The sequence below is a fragment of the Plectropomus leopardus genome, chromosome 18, assembly GCF_026936395.1.
Source record: "Plectropomus leopardus strain MGB_pleo_1.0 chromosome 18, ASM2693639v1, whole genome shotgun sequence".
Taxonomy (NCBI): Eukaryota; Metazoa; Chordata; class Actinopteri; order Perciformes; family Serranidae; genus Plectropomus; species Plectropomus leopardus.
Genome location: NC_142193.1, coordinates 23,284,697 through 23,308,140, shown reverse-complemented (window position 1 = coordinate 23,308,140; position 23,444 = coordinate 23,284,697). Strand labels below are relative to the sequence as shown.

Genomic DNA, 23,444 nt, shown 5'->3' with positions numbered 1-23,444 from the left:
GTCATACAGTACACAGAATTAATGTGTGGATGGGGTTTCACTGTCATTTATTGTAATCATCATTCTGTCTTTCTTTCTCACCTGTTTCCTCTTTTTCTGTCTCTCTTTCTTCCCCAACCAGACCTTTTGGTGGTGTGCGTAGGCGCACCATGGCCCAGACCCTCCAGATGGCGATCCCAAACTTCGGCAATAATGTTTTGGAGTGTCTGAATGAGCAGCGGCTGCAGGGCCTCTACTGTGATGTCTCCGTGGTGGTCAAGGGCCATGCCTTCAAGGTACTGATGAGACAGCAAGTTATTTTTGTATTCATAATGGAAATTGCACTTCTAATGAAAGTCAAGGCTAAATTTAGTGAAGTTTAAGGCTTGGGTGCAAACAATTAGTCCTGTGGCTCCATAGCAGCCATGTTGCATTGAGGACAGAGTGCCAGTATAATTTAAAAGTAATGTTTGGACAGTAATTGTAAAAAAGAGCTAGGGCAATCATAACAACTTTGTAACTATGATGAATTGTTCAACCAGTAATAATGATACACTTCCACAGAGAGCAATTTTTCCATCCCAGTATAATTTTAGAGATTTTCCTCTTAAGCTGGGAATTTGGATGTTATTTAAATCACTTGTTTTTAGTCTTTACTTAGAATGACAATTGGATCTCTTTAACAAAATGTTATTTCCCTTGTAAAAGTAATGGGTTACAAATAGGTTGCCCTTACTCGTAATTTGTAGTTTATATATATATATTTAAAAAGAGACAATGTACATTTATCCACATTTGTAAATGCAAATGTTAAACAAATGTAAATATACCCGAATTAACCAGGAAGCTAGTTTTCTAGTTTTAGCCTGATGTTAATAAGCCATCCTAAAACAACTAAAAAATAAATAAACAATATGTACAATAGTTACATGTTACACATTAAGAATAAACAACACAATTTGACAATATGAGTGGACAAAATCCAGATAGCAGGTGATACAGCATGAGTAGTCATTTTTAAATTCGTTAAAATTAGTCTAGCATCAGTGCTGACATTGTTGATTCTCAATAAACCATTTCTTAACATCACACTTTAATGACTGATATATTGAATGGCAAAGCCTCACTCTTAATCTAGGCAGATTTTCTTAACCCTCTGTGCCCTGTAATCTAAGGTCCCAACAATGACCCCAAACAGAATTTTCAATTTATGTATTTCTTTCTTTCCAAGGACACTGGGAACACACTTAAATACTGACTAAATTCACCATTACTTGGCACTAAATGCTTGCATAATGGTTAATATCCATTACTGGCAAATTTCATTGATATCCAGCCTCAACCAAATCAGATTATCAGTTTAGAAGAGTTTCTTGTAACATTGTCTTCACATTAAGGAACTCTCTCTGAATTTAAATCATTAAGAAAGAGAAAAGAGTTAATACCTACTATCGAACATTAAAATTCTCTTTTAGTTTCTAATAGGACGTCTTACTTATCTGCTTTTGTCTCAGGCCCATCGAGCTGTGCTGGCTGCTAGCAGTTCTTATTTCCGGGACCTTTTCAGCAGTAGCAATGGTGGAGGTGGGAGCAGCAACGAGACAAGCCCAACTGTAGTGGAGCTCCCGTCAGCCGTGCAGCCCCAGAGCTTCCAGCAGATCCTGTCTTTTTGCTACACAGGCCGTCTCAGCATGACTGTGGGGGACCAGTTTCTCCTCATGTACACTGCCGGCTTCCTGCAGATCCAACAGATCATGGAAAAAGGCACTGAGTTTTTCCTCAAGGTAAAGGCTGAAACGGTTTTCAGTAGAAACTTGTCAAAGCAGGAACACATTTAGCTGCGATGTGTAATCTGAAAAGCCCAAATGCAATTTAAAAAAGTGTTATTGTGACAGCAAAAGTCTAAGTGACAGATAACCCAAAACAGGTCAAAAGAAGACGATCCCAGCAAACACTGGTTAGACAGTGACATTGTGTCTCTGGACAAAAATGGTCCCGGTCGGACGCCAAAAACTCCAACGCGGTTACGAGGCAGAAAGCCAAATGGTGACATTGTTTCCACGTCCAATAATGGCCCATTCAGACCCTCCCTTACAAACCAAAAGAAATATTGATCATATTGTTATGAAAAAAAGCCAATGCATGTATGTTTTCTTCTCTTTTAATACATTTTATTGATTATTTATTTGTTTAGAAGTGGAATGAAAATTGTGAGAGTGACATCCACTCCATCTCTAAAGACTCTAATTCCCTAATATCCATGACACCCATTTTTTTAAAAATATAAAAAAAACATGAATGTATATCTACATGTACATTATACTACAGTATCATCATTTTAAGGCTGTTGTGTTTGGAAGAGCCAAAATTCTTTATCCAAACTATCATAGAAGAAGGCTTCAGGGCCTCTTGTTTCTTTATAAAGAGCATCAAAGTCCATGCAGATACAATGTCATGGATAAAGCATGAGGCAGTCACATTTGGGTTTTAGACCCATGCGGTTCAGTGTTAGCTTTATTATTATTTGTGATAATGTATTTTGATGTTGTGAACATCAGCACAACTTCAATTTTGGAACCAATTTTGAATGATAACAGGACACCTTGATTGAAGTTCGAACAATGGTCATTCAACAATGTTTGCTGGGATATTACCAATATCACTGTTTAGTGAGTTGACTGGGAATACTTTTTCATGATCTGAGGGAATTGACTGTTTAAAATAAAGTGTCTCATCCAGTTGAACAAGTTCTGAAATCAGAGACTGGAAGGACAAAAATTGAAAGGATTCATCTTCCGCATGTATGCAGTGAGGAAATTTAAGGGCAGCCTCTGTAGTAGTTAGTGAAAAGTGCTGGTGAAAGTAAAATTATAGTGTGACGATGGTTCCAGATCAGGAAGGGAATTGCTTAATCATTTCCAAAAAAACATGACTAATCATACAAAATGTTAAGGGAATGTGGCCAATGGGTGTTGAGATGCAGAGCTGTTGGATCAATAGATGTCATCCGTATTGACTTTTGAAATGAATGAAAGCGTTCACAGTAAATAACGGATATCGGTGAACATGCTGATTTCTGCTGATATCATAAATTGAAATTTATATTGATAAAGTGAACAAGAACAAAACATGAAAAAAATGTTATATACATTGAAAAACATTGTTTTCTATGTCTCCATCTGCTGGTAGGCCATCACGATAAGAGTAAGCGTCATCAGATGTTAAATTAATTACAGAAGAGACTTGGTGATCACTAAAATTAGATGGGGATAAAAATGGATATATATTAGTATCAGTTATCGGCCAAATGGGTTGTTTTTATACCAGCATATCAGATATCGGCAAAAAATATATTGCAGCCTTAAAGTAAACACATATGTGTGCTGACACAAAGCTGGTGTATACTTGCATTTTCTAGGTCTCCTCCCCCAGCTGTGACTCCCAGGGCCTTCAAGCTGAGGAGGCCCCACCCTCTGAGCCCCAGAGCCCTGTGACGCAGACCAGTAACAGTGCAGGCCGGCCTGCCTCCTGCCTGACGCCGCTCCCTCTGGTATCACGGGTGAAGACAGAGCAGCCAGCTAGCCAGCCGGAGGCCGCCACTCCTTACTCGGTGGTCTGTACTCCTGTAGCCAAGCGGCTGTGGGAGGGCGGCAGCAGCCGAGATGGAGGCGGGGTCGGCTCAGGGGGTGGAGGCGGGGCTAGGAAAGCAGCCCGTTATTCCCAGGAGGCAGTTCGGGGCAGCGCCATTCAGAGCCCCGGGGCCCTCGGACTGGCCATGGGTATGGGTGCCAACGCAACCAGCCTGGCAGGCGTGGTGGCCAGTGGTGGGCTCAGTGGCAATGCCGGCACCAATGGAAGCTCTGCAGCAGGCCTCGGCATGTCAGAAGGTGCCAGCCCGGGCACCCTGAGCACCTACGCCAGTGACTCGCCCATCAGCTACCATGATGATGAAGAAGAGGAAGAGGGAACAGATGAATGTGCTGAAGAGCAGTATAGGCAAATCTGCAACATGTATACCATGTACAGCATGCTCAACATGGGAGCTGCAGGTAATGAAACAGAATACTATGTATAAATACAACAGAAAGACAGAGAACATGTGTCATGTGGTCTTATGTTTACAGCTACTTCAATTTTAGGTGAAAGATTACGTTTTTTTGTCTCTGCTGAGATTTCTCATTTTACTTTAATGGATTTAATAGTAATCTGTAAGGGTGTATCGATAGTCAAGCAAGTCAGTTTTGTTTATAAAGCCCAAATCACAATTAACCTCAGAGGGCTTTACAGCATACGACATCCCTTTGTCCTTAGACCTTCACATCGACTAAGGAAAAACTCCCCCCGAAAAACCCTATAACGGGGAAAAAACAAGATATATGGATCTGGATCAATGTATACATTTAGAGATCAATGATCCAATATCATCAATCTTCGATACATATCATCATCTTTAAAGGGGACCTACTATACCTTTTTGGATATTTCCCTTTTCTGTATTATTTTGTATAGCATTTTTGTGCTTGTAAAAGGTCTCTTAAGTAATAAAGCCCAAGTCCAAGCCAAAGGAAGCTCTCTTTGCTCCTAAGCTGCCTGAAACAGCTCGTTTGATTTTCAGTGTTTACTTCTGTAACTTGGTTATATCACAAGTAATAAATAGAATAGATTGTGCATAGAGAGAGCCAGCTAACCAATCAGAGCAGACTTCTTGGGAGGCGGGACATAAACTCAGACAGAGGTGCTGCAGCAAAGGGCAGTATGACACATGATGTGTTTTTTGAACATTAAAGCATGTAAACCTATTCTGGTGGATTAAAAAAATAAAAATATGATCCCATGAATGAGCATAATAGGGCCTCTTTAAGATACGCCTTTATTTTGAAATTCCCACAGCATGTTTGTGACACCATTTCTGTTCAAGCACACCTTCCTCCTAAACGTCAAACAGTGCCAGTGGCCTAGCAGATAATGGCAAGGAACCAATAAAAAGACAATGAGGATATTTACTGATACAATCTGGTATCTATTACAGTCCCGAGTTAAACTGAATTGAATTGAAACAGTAATAGACCTTGTGATATCAGCAAATATCGTATTGTAAGAATGGACATTATGTATCGTGATGAAACTTTTGATTTACGCCGAGTAATCTCATGTATTTCTGGCTTTAGCAGACATTGTGCTGTGTAAAAGTGTGAAAGTGGTGTGGTTCAATACTTATTTTGCCTTCAATCGTCTCTTTTCAGCAGCTGGTGAACGTGTCGAAGCTCTACCAGACCACACAGAGACACGGGGCCGGATGCGAGGAAGAGACCTTACATGTCTCCCCGCAGAACTCATCGCTCAAATAGGCAACCGCTGTCATCCCAAACTGTACGAGGAAGGAGACCCTGCTGAGAAACTAGAGTTAGTCTCAGGTATGCTTTGTGTCTGGTAAAGTTGGTAAACTGCACTGAATTGTTTTTGTCAGTGTCTAAGGCCTTCAAACATTTGGAAGACTTAAGAAAAACATACACTTGAGCTATAAAATATACAGACAGCAATCTTAGTTGATTCAGTGGATCTAAACAGGACACAGCCAGTGGCAGTGGTATGTACACACATATGAAGCAGAAGCTGTCCTCAGATGACTGGGCTTGGCATTGGTATGCAGATTACGCTGCAGTACTGCACATCTGACTCAGTGTGTTTATGTCAAGGACATCCTGTGGTGATATCTGTGATACCTTATGGACTGGGTTACATACCTTATAATATTGTGTGTTTGACTGAGAGAATGAGAGTGTCAGGACTAAAGACAGAAAAAAAACTATACCATAGTTACATTTTTAACATAGTTTTGTTATATGTATGGAAGAAAATCAAGACTCTAAACTATGACATATGACTAAAGCACAGCCTCCTCATCCCCCACCTACAGCTGTAATGTTTGATATGAATCTGAAGTGTTTTATTGTTTATGACCGACAAAATCTGAACTTATACAGGCCTGACATGAGGTGAGACACTAAATGAGTCATAATAGTTATGATGATGTCTGTTGGTTCATTTTTTTTGTTAATATTCTTGGTATTTGTAATCTTTGCAGGTACTTCTGTGTATATATCACGAGCCCAGCTAATGAACTGTCATGTGAGCGCAGGGACCAGACACAAGGTGCTGCTTAGGAGGCTGCTGGCTGCCTTCTTTGACAGGTTTGTTCCTTCCATCTGTGCGTCTGGGTCTATTTCTGCAAGTGTTTCATGTAAAGTTAGCAAAAGCTTTGTTTTTAATATAGAGATTAATGTACTTTTTTTTTATCTGTGTGGCATTAGAGCGATATAACAACTATTTTTGTTTCCTCTGTTATGTGCTCTTATTTTTGATGCATCAGGAATACTCTGGCCAACAGCTGCGGAACAGGCATCCGCTCGTCCACCAACGACCCGAGCCGCAAGCCCCTGGACAACAGAGTTCTGCATGCGGTCAAATGTGAGTGAACATGTTTTTCTGTCTGTGGGTGTTGGCCCACAAGCATGCAAACAATGTGCACATTTGCTTGTGATGTTGAGTACAGATAATAGGGGAATCATATTTTACATAAACACGTACATGCATATTGTAAAGCACATTGTTGCCGAATTGAATGATTGGCTGTCTGAGTGAAACATGTCGGTTTTTAACTTACTTTTGGATCAAAGTGCAAAGGGGAAGTCATATGCCTCCTGCTGCACCCTTATGACGAGCATAAGGTAATAACCCACAGTCACCACTAGATAGCAACATTCACCTATGTTCCCATATGTATGCATGCATATAACAAGGTGCTCTGTGTTCACACGTTCATGAAAAGGAATGACTTGTGTGACTCTTTGAAGCTCAGTGAAGTTTTTGCTCACTTTGTGAAGATGAACTCATTTGCCTACATCTCATTAGTGAAATGAGAAAGGCAGCAGGACGCGTTTTAAGAAATCAGCCGCTTCATTTACAATTTACATTTACAAATAAGAGATCTGCAGGAGTCCTGCAAATATTAGCTCTCTGTGTACTTGCTAACTTGGGGAGATGGTTGTACAGTATTTGCCAACATTGACTTAAGTGTAGTGTAGGGCACTTTTGAGAATTTATTTTGATGTCATTCAGATGTTTTCAGATTTTATATCTACCAAACTGAGCTAAGTATCAACACTGCAAGTGCTTCCGTGTGAGGAGGAGACGCTCTGATACTTGAGACTGCTTAAATTCTCCACGCACCTTGCAAGAAGGTGCAGTTGTATCAGAGGCCTAGTGGAAAAAAACACTCAAAAAGTGCAGAATTTTTGAGCACCATACATTACTCATTAAGTAATGTGTATTCTACTGATTCAACATTTAAAACAATGTAAAGAATTGTTTTAAAAAGTATCAATAAATAAATATATGTATACATAAATGCTGAAATAAAACAGAAATAAATAACTGCAAATCAAAAAGAAATTAAAATAAATATATAAATAAATGTTCGAATAATTATGGAAATAAATAGACGAATGTATAAACACATAACTACTAAATAAAGTCGATAATTTAACAGGACATAAGTAAATATCTTAACCACATTTATTTTTTCCAGTTTTTTTTATTCCTTTGCGTATATATTTTTAACTTATTATCTATTTATGTATTACTGTCATCATGTATGAATTTATTTATTTATCCAATGTTTGTTTATTTACATATTAATTTGTGCAATTATTTATTTTTGTATTTATTTTTTCTTCATATTACAGTATTTATTTATACATTTATTTATTAATCGATACTTTGGCCTTTTTTTTCGTCCTCCCTAGTATTTCAAACCCTAAGGTGTGTTAGCCTAACCGTTTTTTGTTTTTTGTTTTTTTTTTACTTTTACTTGTCAGTTTATTGCCAGAACTTTGCCACCAGCTTCAAAGAGAGCGAGATGAACGCCATCGCAGCCGACATGTGCACCAACGCCAGACGCGTGGTCCGCAAGAGCTGGATCCCCAAGCTGAAGCTACTGATGGCCGAGAGTGACGCCTACACCGCCTTCCTCCCCGACGGCGTCAAGATGGAGGATGACACCCTAGGGGCAGACCCAGCCTTCGACCCTGCCTCTCTGGAGGCCGCCAGCGGCCCTGGCATGGAGTCAGGCGGCTCTTCAGGTGAATCGCTACCAGGTGTGGGCGGGGACGGAGGACCGTTATTTTGAACACTGTGTCTGGGGAAGGTTGAAATTTGGTGACACACATACCAGTATTCCCCAGTTCTGCTTGCCTCCTCACTCTTTGGCCCACGCTGATCTCTCACATCTGACTGTCTATACTACACTGCTCGGGTCAACAGCTGCTCTGACCCTGATGTAACCAGGACATGAAAACCTTAATTTTTGCTTTATGACTGTACAATGGAGCTAGCTGAGGAAAGGGAGAGAGTAAGAGGGTCTTAAGTTTCCTCCTAACTGCCCTCTGCCTCCCCTTGTCTTTTTAAGGTGTGTAAGCGCATCCACTGTTGCATTTTAAATACATTCCCTGAAACGCAGGTGATGAGCGGAGCCTGAGGAGGAAGGGATGGCTGGATGGACAGGCTAGGAGTAAAAGTAGCGAGTATACTGAATGTAAGTGTCAGTGGCATTTTTCTCTATGCAACCCTGACAACGTGTGTTCCAGCCTCAGAAAAGGAGCTAAATTGAAAATAGATACAATAATACACATTAACACTACCTGTTCTTCCTCCCCTCCACTCATCACCCTGCAAGTATTCGTCACCACACCACCTTTCTCGAGACCTGAGAATCTCACCCGAGTGTTTCACTGTGCAGTGTCTTTTAGAAATCGATCTCATCTTTCTCTGTTTCCTAAATATTTCGCATGTTTCTCCGTCTGTAAATTGATCCAGAGAGAAAGGGGGAAAGCTTTTTGATTGTAAAGAAAATTTAAAGGGCAACAGGTAATCAAAGATGGGCGGGTTTTTTTTTTTTTTTTAAAAGAAAAGAAAAACTATATTTATACAAGTGCCCATGCCTGGAATGGCGTGAGCAAAGAGAGCAAGAGGGATTGTTTTAAAATCTCTTATCTTCATGTTTTATTGAAAGAGGTCTTGTTAAATGAGGAAAAGTGCTATTTTTGCATTTAAAAAAAACTATAATAAATCAGTCTTATCATAGGACCCTTAGACGTTTATTTTTATCTTTATTTGACAGTGCAGAGTGATGGAATGAGCAGTTGAACTGCTAAATTTGAAGCATTTCATCTTCTGTTCACAAGCTTAAAAGGAATAATAAGACTGATTCAGCTGGCTTGACTGTTGTCTATGATAACCGTTTCTTGTTAGGTTGTGAACCTGCAGCGTTTGCCTCCTTCGATAAAACATTGGCCCACAATTTTGATGATTACTTGTAGAAATTATAAAGGTTATAGTGATACAACAACTTGGCTAGTTTAGTCTTTGTACTGAAATTTAAAAAAAAAATGGTGACAAATGCTTAAGTCACAGGAAATTATGGGATATTGGGAAGTGCCTTTTGATTGAAATCAATAAGCAGAAACCGGGTGGGTACAGTGATGTCATGAGGAGGCAATATTGCTTGAAGCAAACAGGTTTTATGGTACTATCCATGTGTGTGCGAGACAGTTTGGTGAGGACGGAGAGCCTGTGTTGCGTGGCTGTGTCTTTCAGTACGTAGTTTATTCATGTATCTAACGCACCACCTCTTTGAGACGGAATTTCGAAATGGCTGACAGTTTTATTTTCGAGTTTGAGATGATTTTGCACCTTCCATGAGAGTGGAGGTTTCTGCACCTTAATGAGAAGAACCTCATGCACCTTTTGAGAAATGTTGTGTAGCAATTGAGCCCCTTTAGGTGGAATCGGTCTTTGTTTTTTCCTCCTGTGTCTGCCTGTGTTTTCTTGTTTATAAGTGGCACAAATTCCTACTGTACATAATCAAGATGACTGTTGAGTTAAATCCCAAGTGTTCTTCCTTTTCCGTTGCTGGATGCATTTGATTATGAAATGCCATCGACTGACCTTTTTTTTGTGTGGGTGAACGTTTGTGTTTGCTAGAAGGTTTTCGAATGACCTGTAAGAGGTCAACACGGGGGATTTATTTTTCCTGTTGCAGGTGGATATAAAATGGTCTTGGTGTGACTTAGGAATGTGTTCTTAAGCGGAAATGCTCCAGTTGATTACGTTCTCGTTCTCGAGGAGCATTTCTGAAAAAGGTTCTATTTTTCTGAAGACGGGTAGAGATTAAAAACCAGAAAGGAATTTATGTTTCTTATTCACAGCAGTTGAGTGACTTATTGAAAAAAAAATTGAAAGCATGATAAATAAATAGTTAAAACTATTTTTCGTTAGAAATTAAAATGATCAGGATGAGTTTAGTGAAATGGTCAGAACAAAAATGCAGTACCTTGTAAGTATTTTAAAGGGTAATGACGATAAAACCTCAGTAAGCTCTGCATTTGACTGTAAATGCCACATGAGCACCCCTCCCCCAATTACCTCTCCAGTATCTTTGAAGACTGTTGTGCTTCCTGTCCACGCAGCTGGTGTCATGTTTCACTTCCACAAAGTTTATTCATGTGTATCAGAGAGAGGCAAAGCAGCGGTTTTAGGTGGCTACAATTCGCCTCATGCTTAATTTGCTTAGTGGCTTTTAACTGGGCCAAGTTTACAGTTCGACTCAGATTACATTGTCATGTTTTTATCCGATATGTTTTAATTATGACACTAAGTAATTTAGTGTATCTAAGTCAGCATAATCCCTTAAATTGTTTCACGATATACCGAAAACTTTTAAATATATCAAACTCAAGGCCTCATAATAAATCCACTATGATATCAGATTCCTAGATAATTGCTCTGTGTATAGAGTTAAAGGACAAAGAGACATGTCCATTGCTAGGACCTCTGAATTAAATTTAGGGAGGTTTTGGGACATTTAATCTAGTAATGGCATGTAATTCCATTTTGGCCACTGAATCGGTCAATGTTCCTGCCTAACAAAATCAAACCAAATAAAAAGCCAAATTACTGTTCAGATGTCCGAGTTTAGTTATGTTACTGCAAGACTGTTATTGATTTTGCCCCTCAGAGATATTAGTGAGGTCAGAGCGTTATTACCGTTGACACTCTTAGAAAAACAGTGACTCTCCCATTGAAAACAAAAAAAAATGTTAAACTTAAAGATGAAACTTGAAAAATTAAGAAGTTTTTAAAGTGAGGAACAAATTACATTTCTAACCCTAGATTTCATGGTACATGGCCATTGCAAGGATGTCTGAAATTAATTCAGTTTTTTTTGGGACAGTCAATCTAGTAATGACATTTAATTCCATTTTGGCCACTAAATCGTTCAGTGTCCCTGCCTTACAGAACAAAACCAAATAAATGGCCAAATTACTCTTCAAATGTTTGAGTTTAGTTTTGTTACTGCAAGTTAAAAGAAAGATTTTCCCATTGAAAACAAACATTTAAAAATGAAAAAATTAAGTGGTTGTTACAACAAGAAACAACTTCAATTTCTTACCATAGGTGTAGATTTCACGGGTGGTGCAGGGGACACATCCTTCAATATTTAGAACGTGCATTTGCCCCTCCCAGTAAAAACACGTTTCCACTGACAGCGAGTCTCCTATAAAAATATATAAAATATATAAAAAAACTTAAGATGAAAATTGGAACAAAAAAAATTAAAGCAAGAAACAGCTTAAAATTTGTTTTGTCATAGGTGTAGATTTCAGGGGGGAAGCGGGGACATGTCCCCTTCAATATTTAGAATAGTGCATTTCTCCGCCTCAATAAAAACATAAAAGCAGCATGATTACAAATGTTCATACCATAAATCGATGCCAAAATGCTCAAATTAGTGCAGAAAATGAAGTGTTATAAAGTAAAAAAAATCTGGCAGAGGACCCCCAACCCCAGTTTCATGCATATAAAACCTACAGCCCTGTTTCTTACTGTAACCATGTTATACAGTGACCTACTGAATGACTTGTTCTCCATTCGGAGTCACTGACTTAAGCTGAAATATCACCAGTGAACCTGTGTGACAACACAGCAGCTAAGTCCAAAAACAGAAATGCCTGCACCATTAAGCCAGTCAGAATATCCTGCTATGGTGCCACATGAGCCTAGAGTAGAAATAACCATGGTTACGGTACTTGTCAGGGGTTTTTACCTATAGTCAATGTTATCTGATGTCCAAAAAGTCCCTCACTCACAATCTTCTTGCACACTGCTTCATCTGCAAGAGGTGTTTGTGTTTTACTTTGTGTGAATATGAGAATAGAAAGCTTTCATGCATCTTTTATTTCTGAGCTATTTGTGTTTTCAATGTATTTGTTTACACCTCACAACACATGTAGACCTACACACTTGAACGGATAAGGTGTGGCACGGCATGGGGAACCTTTTGTCACTAAACAGTACATATATAAATATGATTATACACATGTATAGATAAATACTGTATATTATATATAGACGCACACATAGAGGTCAGATTGTTTGTTGTGCACTCGCAGCATGAGGTATATATTTACCCAGAAACGGCGCTTCTTCACAACCTGTGCAGTAACTGGTCTGCCCATGTCTTTGCCCCTGCTCCTTGCCCTCTGTAACCCTGTAGCGCCCAGTGGACATCCTGTACTGCTCATCCTATTTCTTTCTGTGTTCCAAGTGCCAATAACTTCGTGAAAGCCCTGTAACTGTGACCCAACATTATCAAAAAGGTAATTGCACATTAACAACTGTAAAATAAATAAATAAATATAAATCATAGAGAAAATGTCAAAATGGATTAAATAATGAATATCTTAATAAAAGATTTGTAACAATTTCTCTCTGACTCCTTTTTTGCTTGAAGGTTGCTGCCTGTTGAGCGTCTGGTTGTTATATAACACATTTCATTTATGAAACTGTAATAAAATAAATGTATACTGAAGTATCTCCTATTTGATTTTTAAATAAAATATGATCACAGGTCCCACATTATGCTCATTTCAGATTCATACTTGTATTCTGGGTTTTGGACATGTTTACATGCTGTAATGTTAAACAAAAAATGCTTTTTTTTTGTTTTCAGGTCCTCTACATTTGTGCACACAGCGTCTGTACCACTACTTTAGCTGAAGTAGTGGCAGTTTCTTCCTATACAGTATATAGTATTGTTAGCATCACGACTTCATTGGAAGTCCTGACAGCTCGCTTAAAGGCGCAGTTTCTGAATATGGTGCTTTTTTTTTTTTAAATTGTGCATTTTGATACTGTCATAATTTTTGTCACCTATATATATCACCCATACCTGCTTAATAATAATAATAATAATGGAAATCTGACTTTATACAACATGGGACCTTAAAGATGTTGAACATTGCTTTTAAAAAAAAAACAAAAAAACATATGCATTCTGTTTTTACCTTAAAAAATGATTGCCTTCAAAATCTCAGTGTTAATTTAGATTCATTTATACAATTAAAACAAATGTACTTTATTAGAAAGCCAGTTTTTCATGTATATTTCTGTGGAGAAATGCTTTTTACTGTGAAATACAAACTGGTTTATATGTAGTTTACTTTAAGTAAACTATATACAATATAGAGTAGATGCTACATATAGAATAATACATATAGTTTATTTTAAGTAAACTGCAAATAATATAGATTATATATATATTACATAGAATATTATTTATATAGTTTACTGTAAGCAACTACAAATACATATATTTCCTTATATAATACATTAATTTACTATTTAAAGCTGCTACCAAGTTTCTTTGAGTATTAATATGCAATGTATCTCTCTCACTATAATAATCAATTTTCATAACCCTACAGATAAAACATGCATGCTCATTCTTGGATGTTCCTTTTCTTGACACTTCACTGCTCACACCTGGAGGCTGCCATGTATGACTAGTTTCTTCATGCTTCATGAACATATTGCTCCACACAGCTGTTCCCATCTTCATTTAACTATAGTTTTGCTTTCATACTTGATATACTGCACTTTGCATACTTGAAAAGACAGCTGCCTCATGAGGCCAGTGCTCACTGACATGTTTCATATTCTACTCTGATACAACAGAGCAAACGCTTGTGACTGAAAGACAAAACTCGACTTTGAATAGAGATTAAAATAGCCTACCTTTATGTTGTCTGAAGGCCATACATTTATGTTATGTAACTAAGACAGTGGTTTTATAGCTTTCCTGAGACTGAATGCATGTTACAGAATGACTAAATATTGCACTAATTATTAATATTCATTTGTACGTTTAGCACCACTTTTAAGACAATATCTGATCATTACAATGACTTAAATCATGAGAAGTGATTTGATTACGGTGGTTTAGCTGAAAAAAAATCAACTTTAAAATCCCTTTATATTTTAATCTGTTTAAGAATATTCCTGTTGTAAATGCAATGTGACTAGCACCTTTCGCATAAAATAAGACAACAAAAAAATATATATATATAAGAAGAAAAAAAACATCAGAGTGTCGGACAAAATACTTTTGTTTGTTTATTGTACATGTCCGGTGGGCATTCTGATGTTTTTTTCTTACTTATTTTTTGTAAATTTTTGTTGTCTTATTTTATTTACCATGTTTGAAATAAATTATCACCAACATTTTGGAATACTCTTCCTGCACCCTTACGGTCCTCCAAGTGTAGATTTTGCTGAGGGAGTAGGGGACACATCCCCCTCAAGATTTAGAACATGTGCATTGTCACCCCCAACAAAAACATGACATTTAGGACTTTTACTTTAACAAAATCTAAGACATTCACACCCGAAATGGATGCAGAAAAGGCACAAAGTGGTGCATTGAAAATTACCAGAATGCAGGAAATTAAGTGTTTGACACTCACATTTTCTTGCGGAGGAACCCCCGATTTCATCTGTGCCGCCCTCCGTGTTAAAACTAAAGCTGTGCCCTTGTGGTCTGCTGAATCTGTTTTAAAAGGAAGCTAGAGACATGCCTGTTTCGTTTGGGTTACCTATATACACTAGGTTTTCGTTGTATTTTGATATCATGGATTCTTGTTGTTTATTGTATTTTTTTCATCATGTATTGTGTTCTTACTTTTGCATTTTAAAAATAAATGTTTCAGGTAGTCACTTCACATCTCCCACGATTTCTTTTTGTGTGTGTAAATGCCCTTATAAAGCACTTAGGCCTCTACGTCTTTTAAAAAGCACTATATAAATACTTTGTTCATACTTACTTAAATGTGACGATTAATTCAGAATGATGCTCTGAATGAGAACCTATTTGCACTCTTTTCTTTGCATGAGCTCCTTAACTGGCTGCAGCTTCTAAAATGTAAAAGTTACTTTTTTTCTTCTGTTTTTATCAAAGTAAATGGAACATCTTTGTTTTTGAGCTATTTGTCCCACAAAACAAAACATGACTTTGTTGAAATGGGCATTTTTTCTGTGGTTATGGGCTTTTATTTGCCAATTTCTGGAATTTTTTAAACAAAACAGTAATTTGAGAAATGTAAAATGGTTAAACCAGACACTCAACACTGCACAGACCAAAGCAGAATCAAGTTAGTTTTAATTTCCCCACTTTAGCACCACCGAGTGTTAAAAGGCTGCCATGACAATCAAGCGGATACGACTACATCAACAAATTTAGATTTTTTTACACTCAGCAGTTCAAACATAAACTTGTTATAGTGATGTTCGATTGGAACTGACAAAGAAAATGTGTCCATTGTGCTCAAGGCACTGCAGGTAACTTGTGTTTTTTTCCTGCTGAAGAGGCTGATATATTGTTCATCTCACTGGAATATATTAACTGTAATGCCACAGTAACCAGCCGTGCTGTAAATAAGGAATTAGCTGTTGAGAATAACTTTCACTGTGTACTTTAAACTTGAATTAAACTATATTTTTTATGCCAATATTAGCCTCTTTTGGAATGTTGTTTTTGATTTGTTTTTTTTACACATTTAATTTGGGGTTGAGTCTGGGCCGTTTTCAGTTACCCAGCAGCAGCAGCACAAACTGTGCATAAAATAAATTAATAAATAGAACTTTTTGGTAAATTTTTTTTTAAAAAAACCTTCGGATGCCATGTAAACCCAAGAACAATCCAAAGGCAGACATATAAGCTGTGTATCTGTCTGTTGTGGTGCTTTGCTGCTCCCTAGTGGCTATACATCAAAGAGTACTGTAAATATATTTAAGGCATAATATCCTGGAAAGAAATTCACTACGATCCTATGTAATGGTTACTTAACTCTCTTGTGCAGTATGGGAAATCTGAGATATTGTGCTGTTGGAAACTCAATCATGATGCCATTTAGGGAGTTCTGCATGTCCCACAGACAGCAGGTCAATCATGGGCCGATTATGAAACAATGGGCCTCTGCACAGATTTGGAGGAGGCCCCACCACCTCGATACAGGAGCAAGACATACACTTCACAGTGATTTTGTATCATTTGGAATCATTCTCTATCTTTATGTGGTTTTGTGTTTTGTGTCCGAGTTAATTTTGCACATTTTTTTGTGAGTGTGTGTGTTTTGTATCTCTTTGTTGTTGTTTTATGTCTCTTTAAGGTAATTTTTTTTGTCTCTTCAGAGCAATTATGTGTCTTTTGAGGTTATTCTGAATATCTTATTTTGTTATATCTCTTTGTAGTTGCTTTGTGTCTCTTAAAGGTTATTTTGTGTGTCTGTTTTGTATCTCTTCGAAGCAACTTTGTGTCTTCTTGAATTAATTTAGCATCTTTTCATGTTTTTTGGTGTCTGTCATCGTTATTTGTTATTTATGTCTCTTTAAGGTCCTCTTGTTTCTCTTTAAAGCAATTTTGTGTCTTTGAGGCAATTTTGCATATCTTTAGGTTGTTTCATATCTCTTTGTAGTTGTTTTGTGACTCTCTAAGGTTATTTTGTGTCTCCTTGTGTTCATTTTGTTTCTCTTTAAAGCATTTTTGTGTATCTTTTAGTTGATTTTGCATCATTTTTAAGTTGTTTTGTGTCTTTTTGATGAACTTTTGTGTCTTTTTGAGTTAATTTTGCCATTTTTTAATGGTCATTTTGTGTTTCTTTGGGGTCATTTTGAGTCTCTTCCTGTCCGGTATGTGTTGATTTGAGTGACATTTTGCAGGTGAAGGCCTAGGAAACCTCTGACACTGGGTCTGTGCCCAGTTATTTCATTCAATATTCCATTCATGGGGGCAACATATTGCCTGACATATGTAAATGCACACATTAGATGCAGGTCACTGGATTCAGATTGGATAAATAAATAACAAACCATTGTAAGCCCAAGAGATGTAAAAAGTGGGTTATGAGTGAAGAGATCAAGTGAGAGACTTATGGTGTTTCAGGCTGTGAATGAGGGGCTACAGACACGTGTGCCTCATAGGTGCTCTCCTCTTCAAATGCACATATTGTAACTCTTAAATAATCTCCAGTCTCCGCAAGTTTGTGTCAATTCTATAAAACGACCACAAGAGGGCATTCTTCAATCTATTAATTCACTGAAATCTCCAAAAAGATGTTTCCCTCCACCTCTATTTATGATTTCAAACTAAACTATAAGCTTTGCTGAATTTCGAAGGTTTAGAGGGATGTCAGGGGGAATTGCCGATCTTTTGAGATATTATTGGTCACAATAACACAATAAGACTGCATTTTTAAGAGAGCCAAAAAAAAAAAAATCAGGTGAGAATTGATTATAAATTATTAGTCAATGTCAACAGATTATTATTATTTTTTTTTTTGCTTTTCTTAAGTATATTTTTTTCTGACAGTTCCGGCATATTTTAAAAAGCAAACATCAGCCTGTCATCCTCTGCAACTGATGTTTTGTTGAACTGTAGCCACTCCTGCATGCCACAAATTCCTCTGGAAGAATGAGAGAGCTTGGAAAAAAAGCTATTTTTCTGTTTCTCTCTTAGAATTAAAATCTGCTTTCAGTCTTATGTTCAAGAGTTAAATCTTGATGCTGTCATACTGATGTGATATTCAGTGTGTCTCATTCTGACTGTGCATTAAGTTAAAAAAAAAGCTGCAGTTTCTGATCATGATACAGCCTGAACTGGAGGAATGGATTCCAGTGCCCAAATATGGTCTTTGGGAAGTAGCGCGCTCTGACGCAACCCACGCTGCTGTTACTTTAAATGGCTTCAGGAAACAAGGGCTCCCACTCACGTCATGGGTTTTCCTCTGCATGTGCCACAGGAGCAGGACGTGCTTAATATGGGCATGTGTCTGTTAACCTCCACCCACCTTTTCTTTTCTCCTTCAAAGGGAAGTAACACACACTGGGGGATGGGTGAGACCGGAGGGGAGTGCACAGACAGTTGTAGGCTGGCTTTCTTCAACTGTTGCAGACAACCGAAGCAGCCAAGTGTTCATTCCTGGTGTGAGAAAAAACTATAAATAGACAGAAATATTTTCCACAGGGTAGACTTTTCATGCGTCAGGTTTTGCAGTGAAAACAAATACATCATGAGCTTAGACAGCAATAGCTTTAGGATGAAAAGAGGTGAACAAACCAGTATTTGGCAATATATTAAGAATTTATCAGCATGTGTTGCTTTTGATAAACTAACATATATTACAAAAGAAAAGCTGGCAGTTTTTGAAAATATTTGGAGGAGCTTCGTGGAATTTTTTGAAACGAAAGGTTGATAAAGACCAATAAAGCCAAGGAGGGGGTCGAGGCCATCAGAAACAAGAATATTAAGTGTTAAAGGTCATGTAAACCTGAAGATTTCTTTACATTGTAACTACTATAACAACATCTGTTTGTCTCTCCACCTTTATTCTATTTCATTTGATTATTTTGATGCTGTTTTTTGTTTTGTTTCTGTTTGGTGTGGTTTTTGGTTTGCCTTTTCCTTTTTACGGCATACCATATTTGTTGCCAAGACTATTTTATTCATATGTAATATCTGAATTTCTGTTAGAATTGAAAACCCCAATAAAGACATATGGCAAATTCATAATGTGTTCATTATGTATTTTTACTATATGGATTCATTCAATAGCAGCCTGAAACCAAATTAATTTGGGATTTTTTTGGGAACCAAATCTAGATGGGCTGGGTGCAATATATCAAAAACTAATTGGTAAAATGTTCCCTGCGAGGTTGCACTCATTGATAGTTTAACTATCAAGAAGTGTGACTGCAATGCCTCATTGAGCTTTGGCTGTTAAAGCAACAGCCAAACATTTGTCATCCAAACCCGAGTCAGAATCGATTGGATCTGTGGCCGACATATATCCACTGCAAAGAGAAGTGCATGTTTGGCTGAGCTCTGGAAAATTACTGTTAGTTGAGGGAAAACTGCTAAAGTCCAAAGTCCAAAGCTGGCTGCATGTGGTGACCTGTTTGCATAACCTGTCTAGTAAAATACTTACTATACCAAGATAAACCTAGATATTAGTTTTAGGTGCAGGTTATATTTTAAATGAAATTAACTGATGAAATATAGTCAGAGAAATATGAATCACACATTGGCTCTTAGGCCAGGATCTAATCATAATACCACCGACCAACAATAGTGCTCACAGGTGATTTCAACTAACTTTAAGGTCTATACTACAAAATTTATCAGACAGCCCAAGTGAAGTCTAAATAAAGTGTCAATCAATTATGTTGTGCTGCATGTGTAATTTATGTTGAACAAAACAGCCTTCATTTATAGCATTTTTGTACAGTGTGCTGTAAGACTGTACTTAGTCATGATAACTGATACATGCACCCCTAAATATAATAATAATCATAATAATCATAATCAGAAATATGTCAAAATAGAAAGGCTGTGTATTTACATTATGGGTACAAATCAAAATGTTGGCGATTATAAAGGGGCTGCATCTGAATATATTCTTTTCAGTGAATGGTTTATATGTAGAATAAAACATTCATGCTGCTGCTTTTGGCATAGATTATTTCTGGATTTTTTTAATTTTTTTTTTGCATTATTGTTGAGTTTACAAGGTACAAATAAATTCCTTGTACCTTGTAAACTGAACAATAATGCAAAAAACAGCAACATTTGTTTGAATGACAAAGTAATAAAAATGTAATCAGATGCATTACTTTGATGATGCAATTAAAATAGCTACAATTATTACATTTTTATAAAGGTAAATTACAGTCTCTAAACAATTACATTTTAAAGGTATCTTTCCCAACTTATTATTGAAACATAGTACCAATAATAAAACTTTACTACAGTCTGGACATGCATTAAAGGGTAACAGTAATGTCAATACTTCATTTCATCTTTGAATAATGAAATAATGAATATTTTGCCTAAACATATCAGTGCATGCATTAAGTGGAATCTGGATTTGCGAGTGCTAATTAATCACTATCACACTTCATGGCTACGTTATCTGCAGTCATTGATCCACAATTGACCCAGTGACCAACAATGGTGTTCATGAGTGAGCTCACAACAGACAACAATCTGGTCCTGAACACCAAAAACACTACAGGGGTCATTGTGGACTTCAGTACGGAAGCCCTAAACAGCCATACATTCATTTTTTCCATCCGTTGTGCTTTTACGCTTTAAATTCTAAAACATCTAAAACAAAACAACACAGCTACTATTACAGTATTGTTTTGTTATCTCAAGATCTCAAATTAATCATGTACTTTTCTTCTTTTAATTGTCCAGGGTGCAATTTTTAAAATTTCTCCATTATCAGTATCCAGCAGCTGTTACTAGGAAATAAGCTACAACAGCTGACCCATATTTCTCCATGTCTTTGTGTAATGATGTATAAATAAGACATTTTGATTGAATTTTCAATGATTTTGAGTTTTTTTTTTTTTTGGGGGGTGCTATTTTCAATTTTATGTTATGAGTTATTTGGATTTTTTTCTCTTCTTTTATTTTAATAATTTTGGGTATGAGGTTTGGAGTGGGTTTTTTAATTAAGTTTGGGGTGTGTCTTTTTTCTTTGTAATTTGGACCCTTTTGGATATTTTGTCTTCTTTTTAAAATAATTTTGAGTCTTTTTTTACTTTCTTTTCCATCTAATTTTTAAAAAAAAATTTTTTTTAAAAATAAAAAAATTTTTTGCATGTGTGGGTGTTTTTTTTTAATTTTTTTTTAAAGATTTTTCTGCATTGGGTACATTTATTTTTAATACTTTACCACTTTAAAATTATTTTGAAATAATGTGAAAGAAAATGTAGCAATAACATAATTTTATGAGGTATCAACTGTGTTCATAATTATGGTTATTAAGTATTTACACTTTAAAATTCTTTTATAGGTGGAAAATTTTGTTGGACCATTATGATTTTTTTTACCAGTAACCAACTTAAAAACACTTGAAATTGTGAAAGTAATTTTTTATGAGGAATCAACTTAAAAATGTGTTCATAAATATGGTAATTAAACACTTGTTTACCATAATTATGACGACAAGTTTTTAAGTTGATAACCTATACATGTGAATTTGTTACCACTAAGTTTTTCACATTATTTAAAAGAAATTCTAATGTGTTATATACGTTTAATTACCATATTTATGAACACGTCTTAAGTTTATTACCAATGAAAAATAAAGTTGTTCCAACAATGCTTTTCATATCATTACAAGGACTTCTTTTAAATATATTTTCCCCGAATTGTAATTACTTATTTTTACTTACGTACAATTTTTAATGCATGACTTTTATTTATAACAGAGTATTTTCACATGATGGTATTAGTACTTTTACCTCAGTAAAGTATCTGAATACTTCTTCCGCCACTGTTAACTGTTTCAGGGATGTTTTGAAATAGTAGACCTGGTACGAAACAAGTGGGCGGGTCTCTCTCGTATGACACGGTCTGAGTGACGTCAGCGAGGTGATAAGTACGTGTCCTGCAGACAGCCTGCACGGTGTCTGTGCGCGAAGTCAAAGGGGACGTACTGAGTCCACTAACCTGAACTGTTTTGTCCTCATTTCCAAAACAGTGTGTGACATGGAGGTCAGCGCAGAGGCCAAGAGGATCATGGTGGTGGCTTTGGGGAAACTGTACAGCTCGCGCACCCAGCGAGGAGGTCTCCGTCTCCACCGGAGCCTCCTCCTCACTCTGGTCATGAAATCCGCCCGGGACATGTACCACGCGGCCCAGGCGACGGCGGAAAGTGTTGCATCAGGATGTGAACTAAACTCCACAGCTGAGGCGGGTCAGATCGAGCTCCAGAGTCCCGCTCCGCTTGAAAATCCCCGGACTTCACCCGTTGTGGAAGTCGCAGCCTCCTCCTCCTCCTCCTCCTCCTCCTCAGAGCTCCGCCGCGACGAAGCACAAAACAAGGAGAATCTTTCCGCTGGCGCGGCGCAGCACTCCAGAAAGCGACGCGGCAAAGCGGCAGCGGAGCCGGACTTTCTACCGTGCAAGAAGGCCAAACTCGAGCAGCTCATCGTGAGCTCGGTGTTGTTGGACTATGTGACCTGCAGCAGTGAGCTGGGTGCTCCTCCAGCTCCTCTGCCGCTGCACAGAGCCATCGCAGCGTGCTGAAAAACTGCGCGGATTAAATGCGATAAACTTTTCTGCAGGGCCTGGGGGCCTGAACGCACCTCCACGGGGACTTTTACCGGGTTGTTCGGATGAATCACCGGGATAAAGTGCTCTGAACATGTCCGGACATGTTACCGGAGTTACGGAAGTTGGTGTGTAGCAGTCCTGGTGACTTTTGGCCTAATTATTGGCTCATGTGAGGACTGGCTTCAGCTGGCCGGAGGCGGAACTAAAGGAGCTGGTTCATCCGGATGAGGCCTTCATGGACATTTAAAGCTCAGCAAATAACATTTTACCAGAGTGGGGACCAGAGCTGACTGATGTGTGGATGATTTTGTAAAACATTCAATGACTGCAGCTACCTCATTATTTATTAAACTTATTTTGTACTGAAAATGATTTTGGAGTGATGTGTCGTTTGTAAAACCACGGTCATGGAAAACCTAGAAAAGTCATGAAAGTAGAACTGTAATCCAGAGGATTATCCTCTCATTCTAAGGTTTAAAACACAATAACTAGTTTTATGCGATCTAAAACTAATGAAAACATAGTTATGAATCTCATACAGGCTTACAGGGGTCCCACAGCCATGAGAGTCCTGAAGAAGTCATGAAATTAGGAAAACTGTTTCCAAGGCCTGGAAGTGTTTAGGAATGAACAGAAAGTCTTGACCATACATTATTTTGGGAATTGTTCAATTCTTTTAAAGCTGGTAAAATTGGCTTGATTTCTTTCAAAAACATGGCACGAAGGTGATTTGTAAAGAAGGAAGAAAATCCCAAAAATAAGCAAAAAACATTACATGAAAATTAGTAACTGCGAAACGTTCTTAAATTGTCCCTATATTATTATAATTATAATTGTCCCTCAGTTTGCTCAGAGTTCAAAGGTTTAAACACCAGTGAAAGGCGTCTGAAAGAAGCACAAGTTTCTCTTGTTTTCAGATGGTTAAAAATGCTCATAAAAATCCCAAAAT

At 37.5% G+C, this 23,444-nt stretch overlaps 2 protein-coding genes and 1 long non-coding RNA gene across 9 annotated transcripts in view; 2 read left to right on the top strand and 1 right to left on the bottom strand.

The window, feature by feature from the left end:
* The window catches only part of LOC121956156 (uncharacterized), a 30,321-nt gene extending 11,342 nt beyond the window's left edge, over positions 1-18,979 (bottom strand). The window contains exons 1-6 of one of the 6 annotated variants that reach the window (XR_015779649.1): positions 18,219-18,979; positions 11,489-11,593; positions 5,194-5,366; positions 3,385-3,915; positions 1,475-1,711; positions 82-278 (exon numbers count right to left, since the gene is read on the bottom strand). This is a non-coding gene — a long non-coding RNA (uncharacterized LOC121956156). The other 5 variants (XR_015779652.1, XR_015779648.1, XR_015779650.1 and 2 more) reach the window with 5 other exon arrangements.
* Positions 141-12,802, top strand: nacc1a (nucleus accumbens associated 1, BEN and BTB (POZ) domain containing a). 2 transcript variants are annotated; one of them, XM_042504277.2, is made up of 7 exons: positions 141-275; positions 1,494-1,763; positions 3,398-4,028; positions 5,226-5,393; positions 6,065-6,170; positions 6,350-6,447; positions 7,857-12,802. In XM_042504277.2, the coding sequence occupies exons 1-7, from the start codon at positions 150-152 to the stop codon at positions 8,165-8,167; spliced, it is 1,710 nt and encodes a 569-aa protein (XP_042360211.2). In that variant the 5' UTR covers positions 141-149; the 3' UTR covers positions 8,168-12,802. The 2 variants fall into 2 exon arrangements, with proteins under 2 accessions (XP_042360211.2, XP_042360210.2); XM_042504276.2 differs by having other exon boundaries at positions 5,223-5,393.
* A 2,853-nt stretch (positions 18,980-21,832) lies between the features above and the next one.
* ier2a (immediate early response 2a) lies at positions 21,833-22,867 on the top strand. Its single transcript, XM_042505478.2, has one exon. The coding sequence runs from the start codon at positions 21,929-21,931 to the stop codon at positions 22,466-22,468; it is 540 nt and encodes a 179-aa protein (XP_042361412.1). The 5' UTR covers positions 21,833-21,928; the 3' UTR covers positions 22,469-22,867.
* Positions 22,868-23,444: the final 577 nt, after the last annotated feature.

Bases quoted from the DNA above. Each gene is read 5' to 3' on its own strand.
- nacc1a (XM_042504276.2), top strand. From the start codon at position 150: ATGGCCCAGACCCTCCAGATGGCGATCCCAAACTTCGGCAATAATGTT. The intron at 6,171-6,349 runs GTTTGTTCCTTC...TTGATGCATCAG, and splicing joins CTGGCTGCCTTCTTTGACAG to GAATACTCTGGCCAACAGCT. The intron at 6,448-7,856 runs GTGAGTGAACAT...TTTACTTGTCAG, and splicing joins AGTTCTGCATGCGGTCAAAT to TTTATTGCCAGAACTTTGCC.
- ier2a (XM_042505478.2), top strand. From the start codon at position 21,929: ATGGAGGTCAGCGCAGAGGCCAAGAGGATCATGGTGGTGGCTTTGGGG.